The sequence below is a fragment of the Lytechinus variegatus genome, chromosome 1 (genome assembly GCF_018143015.1).
Source record: "Lytechinus variegatus isolate NC3 chromosome 1, Lvar_3.0, whole genome shotgun sequence".
NCBI lineage: Eukaryota > Metazoa > Echinodermata > Echinoidea > Temnopleuroida > Toxopneustidae > Lytechinus > Lytechinus variegatus.
In genome coordinates, this window is record NC_054740.1 from 71,766,494 (window position 1) to 71,779,366 (window position 12,873).

A 12,873-nucleotide genomic window follows, 5' to 3' on the forward strand; every position below is an offset into this window, starting at 1 on the left:
CAGAACATATAAATAAAATGTCTGAGCAAAATTGCTGGTATACACATCAACTGCCCATGAACTTTATTTCAAGTTCATAAACACAAGCTACATCCTGGTATGTTTTAGAACATCCGTCGACAAACCGGTATCGCGTTTCTCATGATCATGAATGGAATGTATCATGTGACAGCACAGAAAAAACTTGGCCTTAAATACAAGAAATCCTGTCATGTTAGTGGGTATAGGTTGTGATATGTCTTTTCCAGGATTCTACTACGATAGTTTTGATATACATGTATGTTTAGTGCATTGTATTATCACCCAGGATATGATATTACCTGACATTTTTTTTTTAATACTGTTGTATGATTAGACTTCTGTAGCCTAGAGTTAAAATTAGCATTCCCTATTAAAATCTGCAGGTCTACGTAATAATAATAATAATTATCCGCTTTTATATAGCGCTTAATACATCGGAACGACGTGTCTAAGCGCTTTACAGATATATTATATACGTAATTTTCTAGCAAACCATTGCCAATATCAATCGGGCATCATAGAGCCCAGGTATAGCCGAAACATACAACTTTTAACTGAAGACCGACTAAAGAAATCTATTTTGACATGGGAATAAAATCAATTTCGAAGAGGTAAAATAACAATCACATGATACACTCAAAATTACTTTGACTCTGGATTTAGACTTAAATCACATGTATATTCAAATTCAATTCTTTCATATTTTACAAAGCAGTCTTTATAGGAATTTGTAAGATCATGTAGAAAAGGGTAAATATAAATACATCAAACCTTACAAATAGTTCATGATTATTTTTTTGCCAATTTTGCAACCTGACCATCAGAAAAAAACCCTCTTGGTACTCATTAATAGTGAATGAAAATTGTTAATATTGAAATGTCTTTTTTTAATTCTGTTTTGGAGTCAATCGACAATAGAAACAAGAAATATTTGGCATACTATTATCTAAATATCTGAATCCCCTTATTAACCATCATAATCTTCCACTAAAATGAAAATCCCTTAATTTTCACTGAATAATGGGGGGGGGGGGGGGTTAAGTAACCACAACAACAAAAGTTTCAAACGTTAATCTATTACAAAGAGTTTTCATTTTGAAAATTTCACCTATGATAACCTCGCAACTTCAAAAAAAAAAAACACAAATCATACAGATCCATAGCAAATCCATTCCAATTGTCGGACTAACTCCCACTTTATCATAAATTTTCAAAAGGTATGGAACTACTGGAATGTTTCCTATTGACTCTCCCAAAGGATGCCTCACTAAACCTTTTGTAAAGAGGACTAACCATCCCCATAGATTACCAGCAGGTTAATTCAAGTAATCGTATAAAATGGGGGTAAAGCCTTCCGGACAAACAAAATATCGCCCAGTCACAATAATACCATTTTAGACAGACAGCAATATTGACTAGCAAAGAGTTGTAAAAGAGAAGCAGCAGTAGAGATTGTAGATATTTGTTTGGTTGTTAAAAAATCAATATTAGCCCGATAACCCTGGTTTACAAGCAAATGAAGCAAAGAATTATTGTACATAGTATGCCTCCCCGCCCCCTAAAAAATAGTGCACTTAGTAATACTGGATAGTAACTAGTGAGGAGATTTAAACATACAGTACATGATGTCATTTTAAATGCATTTAGTTTGAATAAAATCAAGGGGAAATCCACTTATGACAGATTATTATGCCTACATGAATTATATCATTCATGTTTACCCAACAAGATTAATACAATACACATAGATTACTCTTTTGGGGGGTTATGAAATTACGACAAAAATACTAAACCTCTTGGTCCTTGATTTTCAAGGCAATATGCATGTGTCCCAGTATGGGTGTTGAATACATGAATGACGGTTTCGATCAACTTGTCTAATTAGTCAAAACTCCAAATATCATGTTAGATACATAACTGATGATAATCCCAGAGTTTTTGGCTCTACCCCAGGTTTTTGACAGTCTAGCATGAAGTTTGTCCTCTACATAGTACAGAAATGACATCATGATCAGTTGAAAAAAGAGAGAAATTATCTCTTGAGAGGTATGTACAGTGTATGGACAGATCAAGGATTTTTTTAAAGGAAGGTACAAGTACACAACTGGTGCCTGGATCAACTTGTGTCTATACTAAAATGTGCTCCAAATGCACAGCTCATCCAAATAATATGCAGCATTATTTTTCAGAGTATAACAATTACAATAGTATTCATCAAAGCAAATATTAGGCCTCTATATGCAAGCTGGAATCCTAACATAGCAATGCTCTGAAATTGCTACCCCGGTATGTACAGCTTTCGAGCGATGTGCATGCAACAGCACAATAATACACCCAAATCCCAATTATTAGTTACACCTATTGATATCTTCACACTGTTTTATGAATCAACATATTAATTTCATGTTCTCATGCAGTTCAGTCTGTTGATACACCAAGACAAGCAACATAGAAACCACTCGTCTGAAAAGGTTCTTGGAAATACGACATCACCAACTGGGGTCCATGGGCATACTACATTGTAAGGCTAGACCCATATCACAAATACAGTCACTCTGCACTACCTCAAAACAGTTGTTATATGCTAATTGTAATCAAGAAGCCTGAATCAACACAGTCTCATAAATATATATGTTGACTTATATACATATGATACAGTAACTAATTGCTGTGTTTCACCACATGATTACTACAGCTAGACGATGTCTATATTTAGCATGGGAATTTACCCACTTCAACAAGGAGAGCATAAGGTCTGAAATACACAAATAAATGCACTGCAATTATACAGAGCCCATTCATATCTTTTTACTTCCAATGCAAATAAAATGTTGTGACTTGATGACAATATATTCCTACTTAGCATTAAAATCAAAACATTTAATTTGTGAGCAATTTATTTCAATTTTTCGCCTCCTGTAAATAAATATCACATCATTTTATCTTGTTTTACAGCCCAAAGTATACATTGTCATATCTTTGTTGGCTTTTAGACAGACAGTAAATTTACAAAGTTTGCATAATGGCAAATGCAGCAAAAAGTGGTTCCACTGGAATGACTATGAACAGAAGAAGTGATTCTTTCCTTTTCTTTCTACTCTAGATTGTGCAAACAATCCCAGCACACTGGAATTGCATACAATAGTCCGTCTACAACACCCCCAAACCCTGCAATAATTGACTACTTGCATAAAATATCCCCTGATTAACGTTTAATTGGCTGGCTTCAGTTATAGCCGTGTTTGGTAAATGAAGAATGAACTCTAAGTGCAGTGTGACACAAGCCTGTGGTTAAATCATACTCAAGGATTTACTAAATCCTTGAGTTGAAATACAGATCTGAGCTCAGTCATGAATATTGAATGACAAAGGTATACTTTGTACTCACTCCTCGTTGGTTTAATGACTGTTTTCTGGAAAACAACACAGTCTGTTCGTTACATGTGATCATTCGTCAATATCACCCATGACTACATTTACGACAAGCATATTTTACAATGCCACTTTCGTCCCAAATGATAGTAATTTCTGCCCTCTCTGCCTACTGGATACAATATAATACTGGATATTAACTAAAAGAAATACACATATTGTATCACAATTTTCCCTTTTAAAAATATATAAGTATTCACTCCTTCAACATTGCCTTATATGCTAGGCTAAGTTCTTGTGAAAATCACTACAAAAGGGGATAATGGAAAGTGACAGCTTTTGTATGTGAAATAATGGTGTACATCAAGGTCTATATGTCTATATGACAACACCAGGTCCAATCTAATTATTTGTCTATATATTTCAAAACCCTTGGAAATTACATTATCAATATAGTATAGGCTTATGCATACAAAACATTATTCATGACGAAGAACAAAATATCAAGAAAACAGATAATGTTGACATCTTGGGAAAAAAATACCCCTCCATTCAAGTGTAACTTGCTAAAAAAATTCTGTAATATTCAGCACTTACAATCAACTTTCCCTTTCAGTATGTTTCAGGTAATTATAGTTGAATAGCTTTCAAATCTATCCACTTGTATCACAACTACCCATAACTAAACCGGTAACTTGGTCATTTGCATCTATAGAAACAGAATACTGATAGCCTGTATAACGTAACTGAAAGTGGCCTACATGTGCATGCATGCATATTCATATTCCAGTATACCCAATGCTTATATTCTTGTTCTGCAAATATACTACACTCAACAATAATATTCCACTCTTTTTTTTCTTATATACCCAATGCATATATTCCTTTTCTGCATGTACTTACTACACTCAATAATGATGGTCCACTCACTTTTTTTGATACAGCCTGCACATGCACAATATGACTCCAATGTATACAAAAACCCGATTGTGAGGAAGATCCAACCAAATTTGCCGGCCGGCCAGCTGGCAGACAGCTTGAGTGGGCAGGAGCGTGGATCAACCACTTTGCGGCAGTCAGAGGGCCAAGTCTGGAGGACAACTGCAACTTCAAGAAGCTTGCAACCTCACAATATACTGGAGTTCATGTATGTCTGCTGGAAAGCTCAATACTTTGAACTAGATTCACGGCAATGTTTACTCCTACACCAACAAAGCATGAATAACACTCCTACACTGTACAGTTCAGTGGAATAAATAGTGCACACCCTGTAAAAGAAACCATGCAGTTCAGAAACCAACCCGGACTGTTGTGTAACAGAACTTCCCTGTGAGCCAGTGTTTACTATTTACACATCCTATTGTCCCTTGCGTTTCAGTGGGTTGGACACCCCTCTGGTCATAATGGGAATGACCTTGCCTCACAGAAGGAAACATTTCATTAGAGGGGTGAAACATTACTTGAACTTTCTCTACACTGAGGGACAAAGATAACAGTGGTGATGAGGGGCAAGGGGTAATCCCATATAATCAACATTCACATACAAATATATTTAAGTCATGTGATTCTCATTATTATATTGCTCTTATTTGTTCTTTATAATATTGCTTCCTCAGTCAAAATTATTTATGATAGCCAAGCAATAATCTGTGAACATGACTTACAAGCAATCCTGCCCTACATGTACAGTAATTTGACTGATGAAATTTGCCAAAAAAAAAAATATTCATTCATTAAAGTCACCTTTAAAAAAAAGTTTTGTGGGGAGAGGAACTGGTATATTTTCAGTCTAGATTTGGTTTGTTTGTTTTCTTGGAACAGACCAACTAAAACTTAGTTGAAAAACCCCAGTACACTCTCAGTATATAATTACAATAACCATAATAAAGCAATGTCTAACTTTATATTTCTTCATTCATGCAGAATTGTTATTCACTCACATTGTTGCACAGTCAATTCAGGAAAGGTATTCGCTTTATTGCTGATTCCAGTTACTTCACAATGCATCCACGCAACATTTCCCCCAAAACACCCACATCTATCCTCCTGGGAGTTCATATCAACCGATATTTCCTTAAACCCACATATAGAGAAAAATGCCATTTCTCAAAAAATGGGATATGATATGTAGGATTCAATCATGTTCATGTGATAAAATGCCTCACAGCAAAATTGCAACAAAAATGCTTAAACTGTAGAAATGCTTTTTAGAAGAGTGACTACATTCATAAAATTCAAGTTGGCATTTTTTAACCCTTACTAAGTTCAGGTTAAATGATAAAGCATACATCCATCTGACTATGACCCTCTGACCCCTACACCCAAACCTCCCACTGAATTTATCTGATAAGACATGGTAGAAGTTATGACTTCTCAAATCCAATCTCTCAATATTATGATTCAATCTATTCTAAAGTATTTGCTACTGGGAAAGGCAGCAAAAATGGAGTCATGCTCTCTACCTCCTATTTCCTTGCTCTACACATGGCTAAAAGAACTATACGGCCGCTGTATTAAAGTCATTAAAGACATCAGTTTGAATTTTGAATTTTAATAAAATCTATATTGACACTTGAAAATGGTAGTTGGCAATTGAGTCTTGTGTTTTTTGACAGCGAGCTAATATCCAAACTTTGAACATTGGTTCTATATACATGTAATGGCCATTTCAATTTAACAATCAAGACTTTTTAATTCCCCTTAAAATTCAAAATCCCAACAAGTAAATTTTATAAAGTTATTTTCTGCTTGTGAATAACATAATTGTCTTTTGTACATTTTAAACCACATGTAGGTCTAATGATTGTTTAATACCAGAGGACTTGTAGGAAAATGGTTACGACATATAGTATCTCCAGTTAAATCTTCATTTTCTCTTTTATTTTGGGAAACAGAATTATCCCATTTTAAGAGTCTCTTTATGCACACTCATCTTATTAGAGGTGAACATTAATGAATCGTTAAGACTTTATTTATCTTCAACACCTGATGTGTAAAGGGTGCCAATTTCTTCCCCTTTCTCTACCATATGGCCCCCAAGGTGCTAATGACCTGCTAAGCCTATTAAATCTGCGACAAGGCATGACAAGTTTGAAACGTACAGGCCATTAAGGAATCTCTCGAGAAATCGGACAAGGTCTAATATCATGTCATGATGTTAGAAGAGACATACATGTAGGCATTATACATCTACCTGCAATTCTCCCCAATAGAAAACAAATAAAATTTCTATTTTCATGTTTACTTACACATTTTTCAGTCTGTCTACCAAAGGCTTTTGAAATATCCAATGTTTAAAATATCCACTTCAATTTAAGGGCCCTGTCTTACAAATAGTTATGATTGATCCAATCAATCGTAACTCTATGGAAATCCATTAGTGTCATAATTCTTTTCTACATGAGATTTGCACAATGTCCTTTGTAAACAAAGAGAAGCACAGTGAATTTTCAAGAAAATATTTTGAACAAACATAAATAATAGATGTTGACGCTGCTGGCCGTCGATAGTTGTGATTGATAGGACCAATCGCAACTCTTTGTAAGATGGGGCCCAGATCTTTACTAAATGACAATTCAAATTATAAACCAGCGGGTCTTAATAGCAAAATTTGAGATAAATGCCAGTTCATCGTAGGAAAATATTTACAGCCTGCTTTTCTTTTCTTTTTTTATAACATAATTGAAAAATAAACATAAGGACTTTTAGGGAGTAAACATATTTCCTTGACAACCTATAAATATACTGGTATATCCTGAGAGAGATTGGTTAGCTTTGCATAAATGCTTCTCTATTCCACCGAGGTGTCAGGATTGTAATCTGATTCAGGAAAAGGGATTACTTATGGCAATATTTTCAGACATAGTGAATACCACATCACAGGTGTATAGAAAGTATACACGAGGTTCACCTAAGGTACGTTGTATATTATTCATGATCACGTCTACCTCCTCGGGATTGTAATCTCCACGTATGTCTGTGGCTCAATCAGCCCATGCTGCAATGCCTAATGTAAGCAGATTTGCATCGCTGTGAGTTATTGCTTTCTTTAAATGGTGACCTTTTGACCAGAGATTAATGCTTTTTTTTCTTAAATGAAAGTGACGTAAATGTACATTACAAACAGAAAAAAAACATAAAACAATCACATCGAATACAAATTCAGAAAAAGAAGAATTAGGGTCTCAGGTGTTAATGTTGTCAGATTGTTAAAAGACTACTAGTAGAACATTATTGAGGCAAAGTGTGAATCTCTTTTTTTATGCAATACAAATTATCATTTCAAATCAGAAATTTAGAGAACTTGCCACGGAAGTCCATTTCCTATATCATGCTTTACAACTTCAATACCCCCTCCAAAAAAAACAAACATTTTAAACATTGATGGGAAATAGACTCCTCCCATTTCAAAAAAGTTATTTAATAAGAGTACTGGTAATAGAGATTTAACACATACTATACATTGTATTCCAGGATTTATACAAGCAAAAATATTATGAAGGAAGAAGTAGCTTTTTTATTCAAATCACACGTAAGTCTGAATTTCTGAAGGAATCACCACCCCCCCCAAACATCATGCCCCCATCCCATGCATCTTACTATTCTCCAATTCAATTTACATCAATGGCAAGAGATTATTACTCAAACCTAATTAGATTCATTAACACAAATCTACAAACTCTATTACTATACAATGAGTACAATATTTGAGATTCCTTCAAGTTCTCTCTTGTCTGAATTGGGTGCTTGTAAAGGGAACCCTATCCTATTCACAGGTAGGTCAGAGGGGTGAAGTTTGGTGAATCATGGGTGCTCTTATGCCCCCCTCAGGACTGGCGTGTAACAAGTTAACTCAAAATAGCTTCCTGGAATGAAGTGTCAATAGAGTAGGCTCTTGTTAAAGAACCATAGTTTATCAACTAAAATTTCCAAAAAGATATGATATTACAAGATTTTAAAATCCTGATAAAGGCTATACAGTTCCCTGTGTTTGGTGATAGTTATGGGAAAAATACATAGTATGGTGTGAAATTGATTCTTTTTTTTCTTTCTGTATTTCCTTTTTGGTCAGGGGAGGCTGAAGGCATCCAAAATTGTCACACACAATGAGAATAAAGATCAATTTAGTATTTATTAAATTTCAACAATAATACCCTCATTAATGAACAAAAAATTATGAGAGTAATATATCAGCAATAGTGACATCAAGTTTAAAGTTACTGAGATGTTTTCATTTGTGTAAGCATGCCCCTATCCCAGAGCTGCCAACATGAAAAGGAACATTTTAGTATTTTTAAAGCTGAAAATCAGTATTTCAGTGAGGAAATCAGTAGTTTTAAAAAAATACCATAGGACAACACATAAAGCTGAAACTTAAGAAATCATTATTTTACATAAAACCATCGGTATTCTTCTCATTTTCAGTACTAAATACTGAAAATCAGTACTAGTTGGCAGCTCTGCGTATCCCCTTTTATATCTGACCTCACAGAGTAAATTTATATTAAACATTCAAAAATCTTCAGAAAGAGTTGTCTGCCATTTGTTAAAAAGTGCTATACCCTTTAAAAACTGGGTGTGTGTCATTAGTTGGCAATGGTATGGGATATGTGTAATTTGTCGTTGAATTTCTTGTGGTATACCACAGCAAATGAGAAACATGTATACTGGACTGAATCATCTTCATGTATCACTACCGCAAACAACTTGTAAGAGGGACAACGTGATGCCAAGTACATTCATGTTGATAAGGAATGAAAAGAAATAAAGGTTATACCCATCTTGCAAAACTCAGGATAACAAGGCAAGTAAATTATGTTAAAATTAAATTTTGTTGACTAATGAATATCCCAAAAACAAATGGTCAGTAAATTTGTGAAACACCAATAATGAATCTCATCTCTCTTCAGATGATTTTATACTGAGCCTTTTGTTTAATTTCTTGATAATTTCATAATACTGTAAGTAATTGCATCGCTAGTATCATCAGTTTATCATCATCATCATCCTATCTTCTATCATTATTATCATTATTATTATGTTAATATCACAGTCAATACCATTATCATGATTACCAATATGATTATTGTCATAACAAAAGATCATTGCCAATAATGGTTTGCCATTTTCTTCTAAATGGCTACAAGTATACAGATTTAAAGAGGAGCACCAATATAAACCATTCTCAAAAACAAGAAAACGCAATTATACGAGATGAGACTCTTCAAATGAATAGACAACCTAAATGATCCTCTTTCCCCGTTGTGACATCAGACAATCATCAGTAGAGATGTTCTTATGGCATCTTCATCTTCCTGATATTTATTCAAACACAAGAGAAAGGCGTCAATGGCCTGAAAATCTAGGGAATAGTTAATCAATTATGATTAGCCACATCATCTAGCCAAAGTGAAATAACCGAGTACTTGGGCATCTCCATATTTCCGAACTCCAAGATCTACTCGGCCAAAAGTTTATGAAAACAAGACCATGTTCAGAGCTCAAGTTCAGAGCTCGCTGTGTAAACCCGGCTATTAGCATGTGTAAAGCTTGGCATATCAAATATTCCTTCACACCTGTTTGGAGGAGAAACTTGAGATATATACTGTGAACAGACATGAACATGATCTTACTCTGATCCTGTCTCCTGTCACTCTCTCACCCTAACTCTCTGGGAAAAAAATAAATATGAACTTGATGAAAACAAAGAAGGGGTGGCCATACTGTGAACTTATCTGGAGAATGAGTTTTGATTCCATATTTTCACAAGAAGCTAGATTTATGAATTCATCAGAATAAGAACGACTTTATTGAAAAGATCTTCCGAGAAGATTGCCGGTGAAGCTTCTTGGCTTGTCCAAATATAACAAGATCATGAAGATGAAACAAGAGTTGGATGATTAAAAAGGAAAATGTGTTGTATATCAAGGAATTACGTTTTTCACTGTATGCAGTAACACTGTAAACTTACTACAAAATTAAAACACATAAATTCACGAAAATCAATGGTTTACCATTTTAGCAAGTAGTTTTGGAAAGTGAATGGCAGCTTGACAAGTGGTCTCTCATATAAATACAAAATATATGATGGGACCTATACAGATTCTATTCTATTTTCAGGAAGTAGCCTATGCTAAAATCTCTTAAAGTTCATTTTGGCTAGCTAGAGCACATTATTGAAATTAATTTTCTCTTACCTTTATACTTGTTCAAATTATTTCCACAAATACGTGTAACTGTCCAAAGTGCAACAAATTAACCCGGATAAGGCTATTGTTTTACGCTTGAAGTTCAGAACGAACGCCAAGTGCTAATATTGTGATGAGTCAGAACATATACTCGCATATGGTACGCACTAGTAAACTTTAAAAATATATTTTGCAAGAGTTTGTGAAGACACATGTATATAAGGTGCATGCATGGCTTCAGAACAACAGTGTAACATCATGTCAAAGGCAGCCTTCACAAGTGAGCTACCAATCAATAACATATGACTAGACGGTTAAAGCGTAATCTTTTTCAGTTTGTGCTTCGGACCGGGAAGGGCTCCTCAAAAGAAATGAGGCTCCTCCCCTATTTTGAATTCAAAGACAGCTAGAGAACAGAGCTGGGACTGTTATTGTTGTTCCTATTATACTACAAGTACAGAGGGAAGACAATAAGGTGTATGATAAATCTATTTTATCATCATAAAGGGAAAGGAAATAAGGGCTAAGCCTCCATTAATCCTTCCTTTTTTTCATTCAAGAGTTTCAAGAGTTAGAGTTCACCCTTTCATACACCTACGCGTAACTTTTACCTCTCAGTTTCTTTAGGGGAATTACCTTATTTAATAAAATCTTCTTCCTGATTTGAGGTGTTAGTATATACTTTCTTGTCTTCTCCTGGAAACTGTATCTTTTCTCCATAAAAGTCTGTTAAAGGGGAATCCAGCTAATTGGAAAGTTACTAAAAGGGACGCGAAATGGTGAAATTTGGGAGAAACATCTGACAAAAACAAGACATTTATGAAATCATCAAAGTTTGTCATGATACATTTGAAGATTTTTAATTGACCACAATTGTAATGACATTATGATGAAAGGTGAGGTGAGGTATACTCCTCTATCTGATATATTAAAAGAAAAAAACAAAATAACCAAAAAATGATCTTCAAAGAACAAAAATATACTGGTACTCATAATATTCCTTTCAGGACATATCACATTATGTTATTTATGTGGTATATTTCTGATAAAAAGGATCTTTAAGGGAAAAAACCAAAATGAGTCCCTACCACTTGTCATCTTCTATTGCGTTCATAGAATGCAGTCATAAGGCGCTGGGGTGTTGTGCGTACATGTACATTCATTTTAATACAACACGTCACAGTGTGAACAGACCGCTGGACAAACACAATTATGGAAGATTAATAATTCAGTGTCGTTTGATCGGATCAAGCTCAAAGAAATGACCGTACAGTCATAGCACCTGGGTTTCTATTAACCCATACAGTACACAGAAGATTGGCTTCATTGGCATAAAAAACAACAATTACAAAAATTAATGTTATTTTATCTATAACAAATGTTTATTAGGAGTTTTGCTGTATGTATTCATCTCTATAACTAGTTTACATCAATTATCTACTTTTTATTATTATATGTTGTCAACTATTAACTTTGTTTTTCTTATTATGTTTGTTTTTTAGCAGGTCTACTGGGTCCAATGTAGATACGGTTCTTGTTCTCAATTACATTATGTATTTCATTTTAAACATACCCCGCATAAATGATATAATTTCAAACTTTTTTTTCAAATATCAGTTCAAGAAAACTTTTTTTAATGAATTTATGACTCAATAAAACATACAATGCATAATTGAAACAATTCATATGTCATGAAATAAAAACAAAAATGCTGCTTGTACATAAAATCAAAATGAGCCTTTATATGAAACCCTTTTCAAACGACTGATTGGCATTCAATTAAACATTCTAGCAATACCACTTTATGGCCAGTAGAGGGATCATACAATTTAAGAAATCAAGTTGAGTCCTAAATCTGAAATTAATTCCGAAAAGAGTTGATATCTCCTTGCATTCAGTCAAACATTCCTACACTACTACATCATTTACTGGGAGAGGAAGTCCTCTCAGCTGGACTGGGTGTGTCAGTTCTGGGACACCATTCCATCTGGTCACTAACGAGTAAGTTTTTGAAAGGGCAGGGCAAGTGCAATTAGTTGGAACTGAGCTGAAGATAGCTGTTTGTTTTTGGTGAAGATTTGTTTAATATGCCATTTTCAGTCAGTCGGCAGGACGTAGAGTTATGACAAATTTTTATTTCTACTATAATTAGCTTTTTCATATTAGAAGGATGCACAAGAAAAATATTTCATATATGTATACATCATATTGGTAGTGGTATCATTATGTGACAAGTGAGATTTTACAGATAGTCAATGGCATTAATAGTCAAATGTGACTAATCGCCACTCAA

At 34.3% G+C, this 12,873-nt stretch overlaps 1 protein-coding gene across 4 annotated transcripts in view; it reads right to left on the reverse strand.

The window, feature by feature from the left end:
• The window catches only part of LOC121421934 (supervillin-like), a 56,370-nt gene extending 45,098 nt beyond the window's left edge, over positions 1-11,272 (reverse strand). For 2 of the 4 annotated variants that reach the window (XM_041616743.1, XM_041616736.1), the window contains exon 1: positions 4,324-4,716. In XM_041616743.1, the coding sequence (XP_041472677.1) occupies positions 4,324-4,346 (23 nt within the window). In that variant the 5' untranslated portion in view covers positions 4,347-4,716. Of the gene's footprint in view, positions 1-4,296; positions 4,717-10,589 lie in introns of those variants that run through there. The other 2 variants (XM_041616757.1, XM_041616750.1) reach the window with 2 other exon arrangements.
• Positions 11,273-12,873: the final 1,601 nt, after the last annotated feature.